Genomic DNA, 20,282 nt, shown 5'->3' with positions numbered 1-20,282 from the left:
GGAGGGAAGCTACAAGCTTTGGCAAAACACTTGGACTTTGATATATGAAAAGAGAGTTTACAAACTCAATAGCTTACAAGCTGAAAATGAGAAAGGAATTGGAATGGAATTGATATTCTAAAGCCTAGCAAGAAGGCCTATTTATACAAAACAGAAATTGATAAACAATACAACAACACATACAATGAATGATGGTGTTTACCATTTTTCCACCCTTTCAAACACATGCAGCAACTTTGGATAGTTGGCACACACATACATTGCATCCTTCCAGCTTGCAAACACAACCTTTCGGCTAGCACACAGCAACTCACATCTCTGCTGTCTTTCAACACACTTTCAGCTAGCACATGGAGGAAACTTTAGTCTTTGTAGTTGCAGCAAGTGTGAGTACAACCTGTAAAGAAACTAACAGCTAGCAGCTGCCATTTACAACCTGTTTTGATTTGAATTTCCAACACACCTCCTCAAATCAAAACGCCTTCATTCCTAGCATTTCACGTAGCAGCCGGAATGATTCAACTGGTAGTGGCTTAGTGAAGATGTCTACCACTTGTTCCTTCGTGTGACAATAGACAAGTTCGATTGTCTTTTGCTTTTCATGATCCCTTAGAAAATGGAACCTGGTATCAATGTGCTTGCTCCTTCCATGTTGAACAGGATTCTTTGCAAGCTTGATTGCAGACATGTTATCCACATGAATCACAGTCGATTCCACTTGTGGATGACACACTGACTTCAATAGATTTCTTAACCAAATTGCCTCACACACTGTTGAGGCTACAGCAACATACTCGGCTTCACATGATGACAAAGCAACAATTGATTGCTTCTTTGAAGTCCATGAGAAAGCTGTTGATCCTAGAAAAAATACATAGCCAGTTGTGTTTTTCCTTTCATCTTGGTCACCTCCCCAATCACTATCTGAATAACCAAATAATTTTGTATCTTCACCAAAATTATAAAATAGACCATAGTTTAGAGTACCTCTTATGTACCTCAAAATTCTCTTGGCAGCCAGCCAATGAGACTCCCTTGGTGTTTCCATGTATCGACTCACGAGTCCAACTCCATAAACTATATCAGGTCTTGTGATTGTAAGGTACCTTAGGCTTCCAACCAAGCTTTTGTACACGGTTGAGTTTACAAACTCACCTTCTCCTTCCTTAGACAACTTCAATCCAGTTGCAACTGGAGTGTTGACAATATTGCACTTATCCATATTGAATTTCTCCAATATATCTCTCATGTACTTTTGTTGAGAGATGTAGATACCGTCACTTTCTTGCTTCACCTCTATGCCAAGAAAGTATGACATTAATCCATTGTCAGTCATCTCGAATTCACTGAACATGGATTGCTTGAACTCACAGAACATTGCTTCATTGTTTCCTGTAAACAACAAGTCATCTACATAGAGACAAATAATTAAGAACTCCCCTTTTGCACCATTCTTCATGTAAACTGAATGCTCGTATGGACATTTCTGAAATCCATTTTGGTGAAGGTCGTTGTCAATCCTTGAGTTCCAAGCTCGTGGTGCTTGCTTAAGGCCATACAAAGCCTTCTTCAAACGATACACCTTATCTTCTTTTCCTTGTACTTGAAAGCCTTCTGGTTGTTCCACGTACATTTATTCCTCAAGTACTCCATTAAGGAAGGCTGACTTGACATTTAGTTGATAAATTTTCCATTTATGATGAGCAGCAAGAGAGATTAGCAATCTTACCGTGTCAAGTCTTGCAACTGGAGCATAGACTTCATCATAGTCCACTCCATACTTCTGTTTGCAGCCCTTTGCTACAAGCCTTGATTTGTACCGATCCATACTCCCGTCTACAGTGCGTTTGATCTTGTACACCCACTTGACACCAATAGCCTTCTGATTTGGTGGGAGCTTTGTCAACTCCCAAGTGTCATTCTTCTCGATGGCATGGATCTCTTCTTCCATGGCTTTCTTCCAACAATCTTCTTCCACAGCTTCATTGAATGAGAGAGGCTCGTGGTCTGCATACAAGCATAAAAAGTTGGTTTCTTCTTCTTCTTCTTCTTGTCCATATATCTCGGTGAGACTTCTTAGCCTTACTAGAGTTGAGGAGCTGCTTTCTTCACTGGATGTAGGACCACTCCTTGCAATTCTGTGCACTGGAGTTGTTGTGATTGTTTGAGCAGGCTGTTGCTCAACAGGTGGTATAACTTCTGGTTCTTCAAAATCAATGGAGACGATCTTCTCTTTACTGACTTCTTTGTTGTTCCACTTCCATGCCTCTTCCTCACTGAAGATGACATCTCTACTAACCACTAGTTTGACAGTTAGTAGGTTATAGAGCTTGTATGCCTTGGACTCTTCACTATAGCCCACAAACACACACTTCTCGCCTCGATCATCGAGCTTTCTCCTCTTGGCTTCTGGAACTTGAGCATATGCAACACACCCAAAAACTCTTAGGTGTGCAACACTCGGCTTGTATCCACTCCAAGCTTCTTGTGGTGTCATCCTCTTGACATTTTTTGTTGGACATCGATTCAACAAATAAATCGAACAAGCTACAGCTTCTGCCCACAATTCTTTTGGCAAATTCTTCTCCTTAAGCATGGACCTTGTCATGTCAAGGATGGTTCGATTCTTTCTTTCGGCTATCCCATTTTGCTATGAGGTATAGGCAGCAGTCAGTTGATGCCTAATTCCTTGCTCCTTGTAGTATGCTTGGAAAACATTAGAGGTGTACTCTCCACCTCTATCTGATCTCACAGCCACAAGCTTGTGGTTGCTTTCAGCCTCTGTGAGTGCCTTGAACTCCTTGAAGATTTTTAGGGCAGCTGACTTCTCCTTAAGAAAATAAACCCAAGTCTTCCTACTGAAATCATCAATGAAAGTAATAAAATACCTATTACCTCCATAAGACATAGGATCCAATGGACCACATATATCCGTGTGTACCATCTGCAGTGGTGCCTTTGCTTTCCATGTATCACCAACAGGGAATGATAGTCGTGCTTGCTTGCCAAGCACACAACCTTCACATACTTGGCGTGTGGCTTCAATCTGGGGTAGACCACGAACCATTCCTCCACTTGACAGCAACTTTAGGCCATTGAAATGAAGATGGCCATATCGAAGATGCCATTTCCATGACTCATCTTCCATTACACCAATGTTGTAACTCCCAATCTTTGTGTTCAACTTCAACGGGAACATTCGGTTTTTTGACATTTGAACACGTGCAATAAGCTTTCTTCTTGCATTCCTGAGAGTGAGAAACATATCCTCCATATGTATAACATACCCTTTCTGGAGCAGTTGACCAATGCTCAGAATGTTGCTCTTCATACCTAGTATGTAGTAGGTATCGGAGATGTATTCTTCTTTACCATCCTTCTGGATGATTTTGATCTTTCCTTTGCCTTCAACTGGCAACTTTGAGGAGTCACCAAGACTCACAGATCCATAAGGCCCATCTTTGAGTTCGGCAAAAAACTCTTTCTTTCCACACATGTGGTTGCTTGCACCAGAGTCTAAATACCAAACATCTTGTTGGCTACTGATATCATGGTGTGCTAGTAAGACTGTAAGTTCCTCACCAGCATTTCCATTTGATTCTGCCATGTTGACATGCTCACCATTTTTATATGAACATTCATTTGCATAATGTCCATATTGCTTGCAAGTGTGACATTGGATATGCGCCTTTCCTCGGGTAGATCTCCACTCTTGAGATTGACCTCGGTTTTGTTCATAGACTCGACCTCTTCCTCGGGCTCATCCTCGGCTACGGTTGGATGAACTCCCACGACGTGAGTGCCCACGACCTTTATTTGGTTTGTCAATATTCAACTTTGACTCCAAAGCTTGCTATAGCGTTGTGGGGCTTGCATTCTTTTGAATGCGGTGCTCGTGAACTAGGAGGGATCCTAGTAGCTCCTCTGCGCTCATCGCCTCTAAATCCTTGGATTCCTCAATGGCAGTCACCACATGCTCAAACTTAGATGTGAGTGACCGGAGTATCTTCTCCACAACTCGTACTTCATCGAGTCTCTCCCCTTTTCTCCTCATCTGATTTACTATCACAATGAGCCTTGAGTGATAGTCGGAGATGCTCTCCCCTTCATTCATGTGAGCAGTTTCAAAATCTGCTCGAAGTGACTGTAATCTCACTTTCTTGACTCGATCTACTCCTTTGTAGATTGTACTGAGTGTGTCCCATACTTGCTTCCTCGTTGTTGCTTCTTCAACCTTCTCGAACGTTGAATCTTCTAATCCTTGATAGAGAAGATACAACGCCTTCTGGTCCTTCTTTCGTAAATCCCTGAGAGTGTTCCTTTGATCTGCAGTATATGTGGCTTCTTGCTCGGTAGTGGGTACAACATACCCACTACTGACAACTTCCCATAGCTCTTGTGATCCAAACAATGCTTTGAATTGGATGCACCATCTTTCATAATTTTCTTTCTTCAATGTGGGAACTTGGAGCTGCACTAAGTTGGATGCCATAACTGCTGCACCTGCCAGAATGGTATTCTGGCTCTGATACCAATTGTTGGTATTGATAAGTTTACTAACTCAATACCAAAATATGTGGGTGATAAGTTTACAAACTCTATCACACCTCTCACTTTGCACTCTCAATAAAATTGGACAAAGAAATATAGAAAGGAGGGAAGCTACAAGCTTTGGCAAAACACTTGGACTTTGATATATGAAAAGAGAGTTTACAAACTCAATAGCTTACAAGCTGAAAATGAGAAAGGAATTGGAATGGAATTGATATTCTAAAGCCTAGCAAGAAGGCCTATTTATACAAAACAGAAATTGATAAACAATACAACAACACATACAATGAATGATGGTGTTTACCATTTTTCCACCCTTTCAAACACATGCAGCAACTTTGGATAGTTGGCACACACATACATTGCATCCTTCCAGCTTGCAAACACAACCTTTCGGCTAGCACACAGCAACTCACATCTCTGCTGTCTTTCAACACACTTTCAGCTAGCACATGGAGGAAACTTTAGTCTTTGTAGTTGCAGCAAGTGTGAGTACAACCTGTAAAGAAACTAACAGCTAGCAGCTGCCATTTACAACCTGTTTTGATTTGAATTTCCAACACACCTCCTCAAATCAAAACGCCTTCATTCCTAGCATTTCACGTAGCAGCCGGAATGATTCAACTGGTAGTGGCTTAGTGAAGATGTCTACCACTTGTTCCTTCGTGTGACAATAGACAAGTTCGATTGTCTTTTGCTTTTCATGATCCCTTAGAAAATGGAACCTGGTATCAATGTGCTTGCTCCTTCCATGTTGAACAGGATTCTTTGCAAGCTTGATTGCAGACATGTTATCCACATGAATCACAGTCGATTCCACTTGTGGATGACACACTGACTTCAATAGATTTCTTAACCAAATTGCCTCACACACTGTTGAGGCTACAGCAACATACTCGGCTTCACATGATGACAAAGCAACAATTGATTGCTTCTTTGAAGTCCATGAGAAAGCTGTTGATCCTAGAAAAAATACATAGCCAGTTGTGTTTTTCCTTTCATCTTGGTCACCTCCCCAATCACTATCTGAATAACCAAATAATTTTGTATCTTCACCAAAATTATAAAATAGACCATAGTTTAGAGTACCTCTTATGTACCTCAAAATTCTCTTGGCAGCCAGCCAATGAGACTCCCTTGGTGTTTCCATGTATCGACTCACGAGTCCAACTCCATAAACTATATCAGGTCTTGTGATTGTAAGGTACCTTAGGCTTCCAACCAAGCTTTTGTACACGGTTGAGTTTACAAACTCACCTTCTCCTTCCTTAGACAACTTCAATCCAGTTGCAACTGGAGTGTTGACAATATTGCACTTATCCATATTGAATTTCTCCAATATATCTCTCATGTACTTTTGTTGAGAGATGTAGATACCGTCACTTTCTTGCTTCACCTCTATGCCAAGAAAGTATGACATTAATCCATTGTCAGTCATCTCGAATTCACTGAACATGGATTGCTTGAACTCACAGAACATTGCTTCATTGTTTCCTGTAAACAACAAGTCATCTACATAGAGACAAATAATTAAGAACTCCCCTTTTGCACCATTCTTCATGTAAACTGAATGCTCGTATGGACATTTCTGAAATCCATTTTGGTGAAGGTCGTTGTCAATCCTTGAGTTCCAAGCTCGTGGTGCTTGCTTAAGGCCATACAAAGCCTTCTTCAAACGATACACCTTATCTTCTTTTCCTTGTACTTGAAAGCCTTCTGGTTGTTCCACGTACATTTATTCCTCAAGTACTCCATTAAGGAAGGCTGACTTGACATTTAGTTGATAAATTTTCCATTTATGATGAGCAGCAAGAGAGATTAGCAATCTTACCGTGTCAAGTCTTGCAACTGGAGCATAGACTTCATCATAGTCCACTCCATACTTCTGTTTGCAGCCCTTTGCTACAAGCCTTGATTTGTACCGATCCATACTCCCGTCTACAGTGCGTTTGATCTTGTACACCCACTTGACACCAATAGCCTTCTGATTTGGTGGGAGCTTTGTCAACTCCCAAGTGTCATTCTTCTCGATGGCATGGATCTCTTCTTCCATGGCTTTCTTCCAACAATCTTCTTCCACAGCTTCATTGAATGAGAGAGGCTCGTGGTCTGCATACAAGCATAAAAAGTTGGTTTCTTCTTCTTCTTCTTCTTGTCCATATATCTCGGTGAGACTTCTTAGCCTTACTAGAGTTGAGGAGCTGCTTTCTTCACTGGATGTAGGACCACTCCTTGCAATTCTGTGCACTGGAGTTGTTGTGATTGTTTGAGCAGGCTGTTGCTCAACAGGTGGTATAACTTCTGGTTCTTCAAAATCAATGGAGACGATCTTCTCTTTACTGACTTCTTTGTTGTTCCACTTCCATGCCTCTTCCTCACTGAAGATGACATCTCTACTAACCACTAGTTTGACAGTTAGTAGGTTATAGAGCTTGTATGCCTTGGACTCTTCACTATAGCCCACAAACACACACTTCTCGCCTCGATCATCGAGCTTTCTCCTCTTGGCTTCTGGAACTTGAGCATATGCAACACACCCAAAAACTCTTAGGTGTGCAACACTCGGCTTGTATCCACTCCAAGCTTCTTGTGGTGTCATCCTCTTGACATTTTTTGTTGGACATCGATTCAACAAATAAATCGAACAAGCTACAGCTTCTGCCCACAATTCTTTTGGCAAATTCTTCTCCTTAAGCATGGACCTTGTCATGTCAAGGATGGTTCGATTCTTTCTTTCGGCTATCCCATTTTGCTATGAGGTATAGGCAGCAGTCAGTTGATGCCTAATTCCTTGCTCCTTGTAGTATGCTTGGAAAACATTAGAGGTGTACTCTCCACCTCTATCTGATCTCACAGCCACAAGCTTGTGGTTGCTTTCAGCCTCTGTGAGTGCCTTGAACTCCTTGAAGATTTTTAGGGCAGCTGACTTCTCCTTAAGAAAATAAACCCAAGTCTTCCTACTGAAATCATCAATGAAAGTAATAAAATACCTATTACCTCCATAAGACATAGGATCCAATGGACCACATATATCCGTGTGTACCATCTGCAGTGGTGCCTTTGCTTTCCATGTATCACCAACAGGGAATGATAGTCGTGCTTGCTTGCCAAGCACACAACCTTCACATACTTGGCGTGTGGCTTCAATCTGGGGTAGACCACGAACCATTCCTCCACTTGACAGCAACTTTAGGCCATTGAAATGAAGATGGCCATATCGAAGATGCCATTTCCATGACTCATCTTCCATTACACCAATGTTGTAACTCCCAATCTTTGTGTTCAACTTCAACGGGAACATTCGGTTTTTTGACATTTGAACACGTGCAATAAGCTTTCTTCTTGCATTCCTGAGAGTGAGAAACATATCCTCCATATGTATAACATACCCTTTCTGGAGCAGTTGACCAATGCTCAGAATGTTGCTCTTCATACCTAGTATGTAGTAGGTATCGGAGATGTATTCTTCTTTACCATCCTTCTGGATGATTTTGATCTTTCCTTTGCCTTCAACTGGCAACTTTGAGGAGTCACCAAGACTCACAGATCCATAAGGCCCATCTTTGAGTTCGGCAAAAAACTCTTTCTTTCCACACATGTGGTTGCTTGCACCAGAGTCTAAATACCAAACATCTTGTTGGCTACTGATATCATGGTGTGCTAGTAAGACTGTAAGTTCCTCACCAGCATTTCCATTTGATTCTGCCATGTTGACATGCTCACCATTTTTATATGAACATTCATTTGCATAATGTCCATATTGCTTGCAAGTGTGACATTGGATATGCGCCTTTCCTCGGGTAGATCTCCACTCTTGAGATTGACCTCGGTTTTGTTCATAGACTCGACCTCTTCCTCGGGCTCATCCTCGGCTACGGTTGGATGAACTCCCACGACGTGAGTGCCCACGACCTTTATTTGGTTTGTCAATATTCAACTTTGACTCCAAAGCTTGCTATAGCGTTGTGGGGCTTGCATTCTTTTGAATGCGGTGCTCGTGAACTAGGAGGGATCCTAGTAGCTCCTCTGCGCTCATCGCCTCTAAATCCTTGGATTCCTCAATGGCAGTCACCACATGCTCAAACTTAGATGTGAGTGACCGGAGTATCTTCTCCACAACTCGTACTTCATCGAGTCTCTCCCCTTTTCTCCTCATCTGATTTACTATCACAATGAGCCTTGAGTGATAGTCGGAGATGCTCTCCCCTTCATTCATGTGAGCAGTTTCAAAATCTGCTCGAAGTGACTGTAATCTCACTTTCTTGACTCGATCTACTCCTTTGTAGATTGTACTGAGTGTGTCCCATACTTGCTTCCTCGTTGTTGCTTCTTCAACCTTCTCGAACGTTGAATCTTCTAATCCTTGATAGAGAAGATACAACGCCTTCTGGTCCTTCTTTCGTAAATCCCTGAGAGTGTTCCTTTGATCTGCAGTATATGTGGCTTCTTGCTCGGTAGTGGGTACAACATACCCACTACTGACAACTTCCCATAGCTCTTGTGATCCAAACAATGCTTTGAATTGGATGCACCATCTTTCATAATTTTCTTTCTTCAATGTGGGAACTTGGAGCTGCACTAAGTTGGATGCCATAACTGCTGCACCTGCCAGAATGGTATTCTGGCTCTGATACCAATTGTTGGTATTGATAAGTTTACTAACTCAATACCAAAATATGTGGGTGATAAGTTTACAAACTCTATCACACCTCTCACTTTGCACTCTCAATAAAATTGGACAAAGAAATATAGAAAGGAGGGAAGCTACAAGCTTTGGCAAAACACTTGGACTTTGATATATGAAAAGAGAGTTTACAAACTCAATAGCTTACAAGCTGAAAATGAGAAAGGAATTGGAATGGAATTGATATTCTAAAGCCTAGCAAGAAGGCCTATTTATACAAAACAGAAATTGATAAACAATACAACAACACATACAATGAATGATGGTGTTTACCATTTTTCCACCCTTTCAAACACATGCAGCAACTTTGGATAGTTGGCACACACATACATTGCATCCTTCCAGCTTGCAAACACAACCTTTCGGCTAGCACACAGCAACTCACATCTCTGCTGTCTTTCAACACACTTTCAGCTAGCACATGGAGGAAACTTTAGTCTTTGTAGTTGCAGCAAGTGTGAGTACAACCTGTAAAGAAACTAACAGCTAGCAGCTGCCATTTACAACCTGTTTTGATTTGAATTTCCAACACACCTCCTCAAATCAAAACGCCTTCATTCCTAGCATTTCACGTAGCAGCCGGAATGATTCAACTGGTAGTGGCTTAGTGAAGATGTCTACCACTTGTTCCTTCGTGTGACAATAGACAAGTTCGATTGTCTTTTGCTTTTCATGATCCCTTAGAAAATGGAACCTGGTATCAATGTGCTTGCTCCTTCCATGTTGAACAGGATTCTTTGCAAGCTTGATTGCAGACATGTTATCCACATGAATCACAGTCGATTCCACTTGTGGATGACACACTGACTTCAATAGATTTCTTAACCAAATTGCCTCACACACTGTTGAGGCTACAGCAACATACTCGGCTTCACATGATGACAAAGCAACAATTGATTGCTTCTTTGAAGTCCATGAGAAAGCTGTTGATCCTAGAAAAAATACATAGCCAGTTGTGTTTTTCCTTTCATCTTGGTCACCTCCCCAATCACTATCTGAATAACCAAATAATTTTGTATCTTCACCAAAATTATAAAATAGACCATAGTTTAGAGTACCTCTTATGTACCTCAAAATTCTCTTGGCAGCCAGCCAATGAGACTCCCTTGGTGTTTCCATGTATCGACTCACGAGTCCAACTCCATAAACTATATCAGGTCTTGTGATTGTAAGGTACCTTAGGCTTCCAACCAAGCTTTTGTACACGGTTGAGTTTACAAACTCACCTTCTCCTTCCTTAGACAACTTCAATCCAGTTGCAACTGGAGTGTTGACAATATTGCACTTATCCATATTGAATTTCTCCAATATATCTCTCATGTACTTTTGTTGAGAGATGTAGATACCGTCACTTTCTTGCTTCACCTCTATGCCAAGAAAGTATGACATTAATCCATTGTCAGTCATCTCGAATTCACTGAACATGGATTGCTTGAACTCACAGAACATTGCTTCATTGTTTCCTGTAAACAACAAGTCATCTACATAGAGACAAATAATTAAGAACTCCCCTTTTGCACCATTCTTCATGTAAACTGAATGCTCGTATGGACATTTCTGAAATCCATTTTGGTGAAGGTCGTTGTCAATCCTTGAGTTCCAAGCTCGTGGTGCTTGCTTAAGGCCATACAAAGCCTTCTTCAAACGATACACCTTATCTTCTTTTCCTTGTACTTGAAAGCCTTCTGGTTGTTCCACGTACATTTATTCCTCAAGTACTCCATTAAGGAAGGCTGACTTGACATTTAGTTGATAAATTTTCCATTTATGATGAGCAGCAAGAGAGATTAGCAATCTTACCGTGTCAAGTCTTGCAACTGGAGCATAGACTTCATCATAGTCCACTCCATACTTCTGTTTGCAGCCCTTTGCTACAAGCCTTGATTTGTACCGATCCATACTCCCGTCTACAGTGCGTTTGATCTTGTACACCCACTTGACACCAATAGCCTTCTGATTTGGTGGGAGCTTTGTCAACTCCCAAGTGTCATTCTTCTCGATGGCATGGATCTCTTCTTCCATGGCTTTCTTCCAACAATCTTCTTCCACAGCTTCATTGAATGAGAGAGGCTCGTGGTCTGCATACAAGCATAAAAAGTTGGTTTCTTCTTCTTCTTCTTCTTGTCCATATATCTCGGTGAGACTTCTTAGCCTTACTAGAGTTGAGGAGCTGCTTTCTTCACTGGATGTAGGACCACTCCTTGCAATTCTGTGCACTGGAGTTGTTGTGATTGTTTGAGCAGGCTGTTGCTCAACAGGTGGTATAACTTCTGGTTCTTCAAAATCAATGGAGACGATCTTCTCTTTACTGACTTCTTTGTTGTTCCACTTCCATGCCTCTTCCTCACTGAAGATGACATCTCTACTAACCACTAGTTTGACAGTTAGTAGGTTATAGAGCTTGTATGCCTTGGACTCTTCACTATAGCCCACAAACACACACTTCTCGCCTCGATCATCGAGCTTTCTCCTCTTGGCTTCTGGAACTTGAGCATATGCAACACACCCAAAAACTCTTAGGTGTGCAACACTCGGCTTGTATCCACTCCAAGCTTCTTGTGGTGTCATCCTCTTGACATTTTTTGTTGGACATCGATTCAACAAATAAATCGAACAAGCTACAGCTTCTGCCCACAATTCTTTTGGCAAATTCTTCTCCTTAAGCATGGACCTTGTCATGTCAAGGATGGTTCGATTCTTTCTTTCGGCTATCCCATTTTGCTATGAGGTATAGGCAGCAGTCAGTTGATGCCTAATTCCTTGCTCCTTGTAGTATGCTTGGAAAACATTAGAGGTGTACTCTCCACCTCTATCTGATCTCACAGCCACAAGCTTGTGGTTGCTTTCAGCCTCTGTGAGTGCCTTGAACTCCTTGAAGATTTTTAGGGCAGCTGACTTCTCCTTAAGAAAATAAACCCAAGTCTTCCTACTGAAATCATCAATGAAAGTAATAAAATACCTATTACCTCCATAAGACATAGGATCCAATGGACCACATATATCCGTGTGTACCATCTGCAGTGGTGCCTTTGCTTTCCATGTATCACCAACAGGGAATGATAGTCGTGCTTGCTTGCCAAGCACACAACCTTCACATACTTGGCGTGTGGCTTCAATCTGGGGTAGACCACGAACCATTCCTCCACTTGACAGCAACTTTAGGCCATTGAAATGAAGATGGCCATATCGAAGATGCCATTTCCATGACTCATCTTCCATTACACCAATGTTGTAACTCCCAATCTTTGTGTTCAACTTCAACGGGAACATTCGGTTTTTTGACATTTGAACACGTGCAATAAGCTTTCTTCTTGCATTCCTGAGAGTGAGAAACATATCCTCCATATGTATAACATACCCTTTCTGGAGCAGTTGACCAATGCTCAGAATGTTGCTCTTCATACCTAGTATGTAGTAGGTATCGGAGATGTATTCTTCTTTACCATCCTTCTGGATGATTTTGATCTTTCCTTTGCCTTCAACTGGCAACTTTGAGGAGTCACCAAGACTCACAGATCCATAAGGCCCATCTTTGAGTTCGGCAAAAAACTCTTTCTTTCCACACATGTGGTTGCTTGCACCAGAGTCTAAATACCAAACATCTTGTTGGCTACTGATATCATGGTGTGCTAGTAAGACTGTAAGTTCCTCACCAGCATTTCCATTTGATTCTGCCATGTTGACATGCTCACCATTTTTATATGAACATTCATTTGCATAATGTCCATATTGCTTGCAAGTGTGACATTGGATATGCGCCTTTCCTCGGGTAGATCTCCACTCTTGAGATTGACCTCGGTTTTGTTCATAGACTCGACCTCTTCCTCGGGCTCATCCTCGGCTACGGTTGGATGAACTCCCACGACGTGAGTGCCCACGACCTTTATTTGGTTTGTCAATATTCAACTTTGACTCCAAAGCTTGCTATAGCGTTGTGGGGCTTGCATTCTTTTGAATGCGGTGCTCGTGAACTAGGAGGGATCCTAGTAGCTCCTCTGCGCTCATCGCCTCTAAATCCTTGGATTCCTCAATGGCAGTCACCACATGCTCAAACTTAGATGTGAGTGACCGGAGTATCTTCTCCACAACTCGTACTTCATCGAGTCTCTCCCCTTTTCTCCTCATCTGATTTACTATCACAATGAGCCTTGAGTGATAGTCGGAGATGCTCTCCCCTTCATTCATGTGAGCAGTTTCAAAATCTGCTCGAAGTGACTGTAATCTCACTTTCTTGACTCGATCTACTCCTTTGTAGATTGTACTGAGTGTGTCCCATACTTGCTTCCTCGTTGTTGCTTCTTCAACCTTCTCGAACGTTGAATCTTCTAATCCTTGATAGAGAAGATACAACGCCTTCTGGTCCTTCTTTCGTAAATCCCTGAGAGTGTTCCTTTGATCTGCAGTATATGTGGCTTCTTGCTCGGTAGTGGGTACAACATACCCACTACTGACAACTTCCCATAGCTCTTGTGATCCAAACAATGCTTTGAATTGGATGCACCATCTTTCATAATTTTCTTTCTTCAATGTGGGAACTTGGAGCTGCACTAAGTTGGATGCCATAACTGCTGCACCTGCCAGAATGGTATTCTGGCTCTGATACCAATTGTTGGTATTGATAAGTTTACTAACTCAATACCAAAATATGTGGGTGATAAGTTTACAAACTCTATCACACCTCTCACTTTGCACTCTCAATAAAATTGGACAAAGAAATATAGAAAGGAGGGAAGCTACAAGCTTTGGCAAAACACTTGGACTTTGATATATGAAAAGAGAGTTTACAAACTCAATAGCTTACAAGCTGAAAATGAGAAAGGAATTGGAATGGAATTGATATTCTAAAGCCTAGCAAGAAGGCCTATTTATACAAAACAGAAATTGATAAACAATACAACAACACATACAAGGAATGATGGTGTTTACCATCTTTCCACCCTTTCAAACACATGCAGCAACTTTGGATAGTTGGCACACACATACATTGCATCCTTCCAGCTTGCAAGCACAACCTTTCGGCTAGCACACAGCAGCTCACATCTCTGCTGTCTTTCAACACACTTTCAGCTAGCACATGGAGGAAACTTTAGTCTTTGTAGTTGCAGCAAGTGTGAGTACAACCTGTAAAGAAACTAACAGCTAGCAGCTACCATTTACAACCTGTTTTGATTTGAATTTCCAACAACGTGATGGTTCTGCAGTTGGTGTTGAAAAATTTGTAGGCATGGACAACGAAACATTTGATGCAAAAGAATTTGCAATTGCCAGTGATTCTGTCAAACTCTTCACCTGAAATGCAATTGGAAAGAGCTCAACACAATCTAATGACAATGGGTAAAGGCTAGAGCATCAGACAACAATGCATAAAACCCAGTATAACACGTCTAGTTTTAATGGAGTCAAACTCACATCTGGAGAATAATTTCTTGCAATGGATATATCTGCAAAATGCACATACTCAGCTCACTAAATCACAAACAAACGAAGCAGCAAATGCCAGCAATCCAACGATTAAACTTATGTGACTACCTAACATAAAATAGAAGTACGTCTGATAAGTGTGTGCATGCGCAAAACATCACATGCAAGCATCCAAAGACCTCATCGTGAGGGCTACCAATTTTCCACTGGACAAATAATTGTAAAACAAGGAACTGCAGGTTATCAATGTACTTTCTTAACATGTGCTCAAAATAAAAGAAAATAGAAGAAATATGTCCTCAAAATTTAAGATATATGTTCTGTTAAGACAAACGCTGTCGATCCATAAAACAAAGACACGTCCAGAATTTCTATTTTGACAGAAGAAAATTGTACATTTGAGCTTTCTTTATCTTATTTTGATGATATGTAAAGCAGGAAACTAGGAAGCTGAGAGAGGCATATATTTGGTATAAGGCTACTGTGTGGTTCTTCAATGTGTTTACAAATACCAAGAAAAGATCGATCATTCTCATTCAGGACTATCAGAAATTCCTATCAATGCAAACATGATGCCACTGTGCAATTTGCATCACACCGAGGATTGCAAAGTTAAATTTTCATTTTTACAGGCATTTCTGATGCAATAGTTTATAAACCTAGTAAAAGAGGCCATTAGGTATTCACTACATTCAATCTTATGTAAATTAATCTCATGATGAAAAGTAGGAAGTTCAGAAGGTTTCATTTACCAAAGTGGAAGTAACGTTACCTGGAGATGGACTCAGATTTGTACCTGTTCCTCCATGAACAGGGGACTTTTGAGATATAGGTGTTCCAAAATTCTCCAGTGGGCTTCCCAGATCTGAGAAATTACCCCTTTCAGAACTTAATGCACCTTTTAACTCCATGCTATCATTAGTACTGATTCCACGAGAGACTTGATATGGAGTACCAATTTCACTAGAAACACGCTGTCGATTATCCCATTGAAAATTCCATGACGGTGAACGTATGGCATTCCTGCACAATGTTTCACCTTCAGTTCGATTTGGGTGGGTTCTTTTCTTCGCAGCAACACAGCAAACTGATCCCATGATCGTCCAGATAGCCTTCGCCCTCACTGTGAGCCGAAATTTCACTCTCCTGGAAGACAGAAAATAAACAAGATTTAGTCCGTCATTCATGTTTAATAGCCGCAACCTAATCTTCTAAGTAGAGAATCCAAGAACAGCTCATCCTTACGAAAGGCAAGGGAAAATCAATACTGCATCATAATCACCTGTATCTAATTACTGCGACATCATCTGTTGTATTCAATTAATGGAACAATTATTCGGTTTCTTCGATTTGTATGTCACCTTTTAAGGAAATACTCTGCACATTATTGCTTCCAGACTAACATGTTGCGTTTATTAACATCTAAACCAACCACTCCCCTAAATTTCCAATTCAAAAACCAAAACAAAAATGATGAACAAAGAAAAAAAGAGAGTTAAGAGCAAAGTAAAGTAATCAGTAACCTAACAAATACATACAAAAAAAAAAAACATTGAAACAAAATTCAATGATTCTTAAAAATCATAAAATTGAAGAAACCCTAGGAAAAATAAGCATTAAAGTTCAATAATGGAAATATAAATTGCAGAAAAAAACCTAGGGTTTCCAATCTGCTGGAGTGAACGAAAGAGAAAGGAAAAGTCGCTGAAAATTACCGTTTCGTTCCGTTTAGGGTTTCACAGTGCGAGGGAGGTCTTCATCTTCTTCCGCCTAAAGCTGAGAGAGAAAGAGGAGAGAGAGGATTGAGCGGTATCAGAATAACGGCGTGGATGTGATGTGGTGGGAACTGGGAAGTTGCAAACGCATCGGGAGTTGCGCCACGTATTCTGTACTTCCAGCTTTTAGTTTTTTACTTTTATTTTTTTATTTTCTTTATTTTTTATTTTTTCTTATTTCCTGCTCCTGTGTATTTTTTCAGGTACAGAAATATATTGGCAGCCGAATGAGAATCAGGATGCCAAGCAAAAAAATTATATTTATGGGGAAAGTGTTTATGTTCAGATTATTGCGTTCTGAGTTTAAATTATTCGTATCATTTTTAAATAAAAAAGTAAAATGTTATTCACATGCTGAATTAGGCCTGGCAGTTCCTGACACGACCCGATAACCCGACACGACATGACCCGAAATTAACAGGTGTTTGAGTCGACACGATAACGAATCGGGTATTATCGGGTAACCCGATAAGCACCTGTTAAGATAACGGGTTGGTTTGGGTATACACGTGGGTAACACGATACACAATAAGCAGAATATTAATTTAATAATTTTATAACCCTATAAATATTATAATAATTATATATAATAATTTAACAATTTTATACCCCTAAAAAGTTTAAAACTATAATTATATATATATATATATATATATATATTAAATTAACTATAATAATTATATATACTATAATAATTATACCCCCAAAATATTAACTATAATAATTATATATATATATATATATATATATATATATATTAAATTTTAAATTAAATATTATACCCCTAAAAAAACTATAATAATTATACGTACAAAATAAATAGATTTAAATCTACATAACAAATAAATAAATATATATATATACACACACCATTGAACTTGATGGGATACACGAAACTAATTTCAACGATCAAACCGTCAATCTTGTTTGTATATGCTTCGAGATCGCATATGCCAAAAATCACAAAAAACAAACATTCAGAGATCAAGTAATGAGACAAAACTTTTCGATGGTGATAAAACAAAAAATCACGATTTAACAGTTATTTTAACTTCGATTTTGATGATTTTTTACAAGTACACTTTTTGACCCTATACGAATACAATGAATGAATTCGATCGTCAATTTAAAATATTTACACAAGTGGATACCACAAAATCTTATGTTATACTTAATGAAAGTATAAATAAACTCTAAGTCTTAGTGAATCTATCGTTTTGATGGGATACGAATTCTATGAAACTAATTTCAACGATCAAACCGTCAAACTTGTTTGTATATGCTTCGAGATCGCATACGCCAAAAATCACAAAAAACAAACATTCAGAGATCAAGTAATGAGACAAAGCTTTTCGACGGTTATAAAACAAAAAATCACGATTTAACGGTTATTTTAACTTCGATTTTGATTATTTTTTGCAAGTACACTTTTTGACCCTATACGAATACAATGAATGAATTCGATCGTCAATTTAAAATATTTACACAAGTGGATACCACAAAATCTTATGTTATACTTAATGAAAGTATAAATAAACTCTAAGTGTTAGTGAATCTATCGTTTTGATGGGATACGAATTCTATGAAACTAATTTCAACGATCCAACCGTCAAACTTGTTTGTATATGCTTCGAGATCGCATACGCCAAAAATCACAAAAAACAAACATTCAGAGATCAAGTAATGAGGCAAAACTTTTCGACGGTTATAAAACAAAAAATCACGATTTAACGGTTATTGTACCTCCGATTTTGATGATTTTTTACAACTACACTTGTTGACCTTATACGAATACAATGAATGAATTTGATCGTCAATTTAAAATATTTACACAAGTGGATACCACAAAATCTTATGTTATACTTAATGAAAGTATAAATAAACTCTAAGTGGTAGTGAATCTATCGTTTTGATGGGATACGAATTCTATGAAACTAATTTCAACGATCCAACCGTCAAACTTGTTTGTATATGCTTCGAGATCGCATACGCCAAAAATCACAAAAAACAAACATTCAGAGATCAAGTAATGAGACAAAACGTTTCGACGGTTATAAAACAAAAAATCAGGTTTTAACGGTTAATTTAACTCCGATTTTGATGATTTTTTACAAGTACACTTGTTGACCCTATACGAATACAATGAATGAATTCGATCGTCAATTTAAAATATTTACACAAGTGGATACCACAAAAATCTTATGTTATACTTAATGAAAGTCTAAATAAAGTCTAAGTATCTATCATTTGGATGGGATACGAATTCTATGAAACTAATTTCAATGATCCAACCGTCAATCTTGTTTGTATATGCTTCGAGATCGCATATGCCAAAAATCACAAAAAACAAACATTCAGAGATCAAGCAATGAGACAAAAAATTTCAACGGTTATAAAACAAAAAATCACGATTTAACGGTTATTTTAACTCCGATTTTGATAATTTTTTACAACTAAATTTGTTGACCCTATACGAATACAATGAATGAATTCGATCGTCAATTTAAAATATTTACACAAGTGGATACCACAAAATCTTATCTTATACTTAATGAAAGTATAAATAAACTCTAAGTGTTAGTGAATCTATCGTTTTGATGGGATACAAATTCTATGAAACTAATTTCAACGATCAAACCGTCAAACTTGTTTGTATATGCTTCGAGATCGCATACGCCAAAAATCACAAAAAACAAACATTTAGAGATCAAGTAAGGAGACAAAACTTTTCGACGGTTATAAAACAAAAAATCACGATTTAACAGTTATTTTAACTTCGATTTTGATGATTTTTTACAAGTACACTGTTTGACCCTATACGAATACAATGAATGAATTCGATCATCAATTTAAAATATTTACACAAGTGGATACCACAAAATCTTATGTTATACTTAATGAAAGTATAAATAAACTCTAAGTGTTAGTGAATCTATCGTTTTGATGGGATACGAATTCTATGAAACTAATTTCAACGATCCAACCGTCAAACTTGTTTGTATATGCTTCGAGATCGCATACGTCAAAAATAAAAAAAAAACAAACATTCAGAGATCAAGTAATGAGACAAAACTTTTCGACGGTTATAAAACAAAAAATCACGATTTAACGGTTATTTTAATTCCGATTTTGATGATTTTTTACAACTACACTTGTTGACCCTATACGAATACAATGAATGAATTCGATCGTCAATTTAGAATATTTACACAAGTGGATACCACAAAATCTTATGTTATACTTAATGAAAGTATAAATGAACTCTAAGTGTTAGTGAATTTATCGTTTTGATGGGATACGAATTCTATGAAACTAATTTCAACGATCCAACCGTCAAACTTATTTGTATATGCTTCGAGATCGCATACGCCAAAAATCACAAAAAACAAACATTCAGAGATCAAGTAATGAGACAAAGCTTTTCGACGGTTATAAAACAAAAAATCACGATTTAATGGTTATTTTAACTCCGATTTTGATGATTTTTTACAACTACACTTGTTGACCCTATACGAATACAATGAATGAATTCGATCGTCAATTTAAAATATTTACACAAGTGGATACCACAAAATCTTATGTTATACTTAATGAAAGTATAAATAAAGTCTAAGTATCTATGGTTTGGATGAGATACGAATTCTATGAAACTAATTTCAATGATCCAACCGTCAATCTTGTTTGTGTAATTTGAATGGTTTTTAATGTTTGGTTTTTCTATACTTAGTTTATGCGGAAGAGAGTTCTGACGTGGAAAACCTTACCGAAAACATCATCAACATAACTCTTGAAGGCAATAGATCAAGCCAAAGTTCCAATACAATTTCCCCATGATGATCGATGCAAATTGA

General features: G+C 38.8%; 1 protein-coding gene across 6 annotated transcripts; it reads right to left on the bottom strand.

Moving 5' to 3' along the window:
• Positions 1–317: 317 nt before the first annotated feature.
• Positions 318–16,468, bottom strand: LOC126590087 (uncharacterized). 6 transcript variants are annotated; one of them, XM_050255588.1, is made up of 5 exons: positions 16,372–16,468; positions 15,429–15,802; positions 14,645–14,676; positions 14,396–14,524; positions 318–436 (listed from the first exon to the last, which is right to left on the bottom strand). In XM_050255588.1, the coding sequence occupies exons 2-5, from the start codon at positions 15,751–15,753 to the stop codon at positions 416–418; spliced, it is 507 nt and encodes a 168-aa protein (XP_050111545.1). In that variant the 5' UTR covers positions 15,754–15,802; positions 16,372–16,468; the 3' UTR covers positions 318–415. The 6 variants fall into 6 exon arrangements, with proteins under 6 accessions (XP_050111545.1, XP_050111542.1, XP_050111544.1 ...); XM_050255587.1 differs by lacking the exon at positions 318–436 and adding an exon at positions 4,971–5,089; XM_050255586.1 differs by lacking the exon at positions 318–436 and adding an exon at positions 9,624–9,742.
• Positions 16,469–20,282: the final 3,814 nt, after the last annotated feature.

This window comes from Malus sylvestris, chromosome 11 (assembly GCF_916048215.2).
Source record: "Malus sylvestris chromosome 11, drMalSylv7.2, whole genome shotgun sequence".
NCBI lineage: Eukaryota > Viridiplantae > Streptophyta > Magnoliopsida > Rosales > Rosaceae > Malus > Malus sylvestris.
The sequence above is the reverse complement of the archived record's forward strand: the minus strand, read 5'-3'. Positions and strand labels throughout refer to the sequence as shown.

Excerpts from the sequence above, each read along its gene's own strand:
- LOC126590087 (XM_050255585.1), bottom strand. The coding sequence starts at position 15,753 with ATGGGATCAGTTTGCTGTGTTGCTGCGAAGAAAAGAACCCACCCAAAT. Across the intron at positions 14,525-15,428 it reads AAATCTGAGTCCATCTCCAG|GTGAAGAGTTTGACAGAATC; the intron begins GTAACGTTACTT and ends ATTGCATTTCAG. Across the intron at positions 437-14,395 it reads GGAAATTCAAATCAAAACAG|GTTGTAAATGGCAGCTGCTA; the intron begins GTTGTAAATGGT and ends AAATCAAAACAG.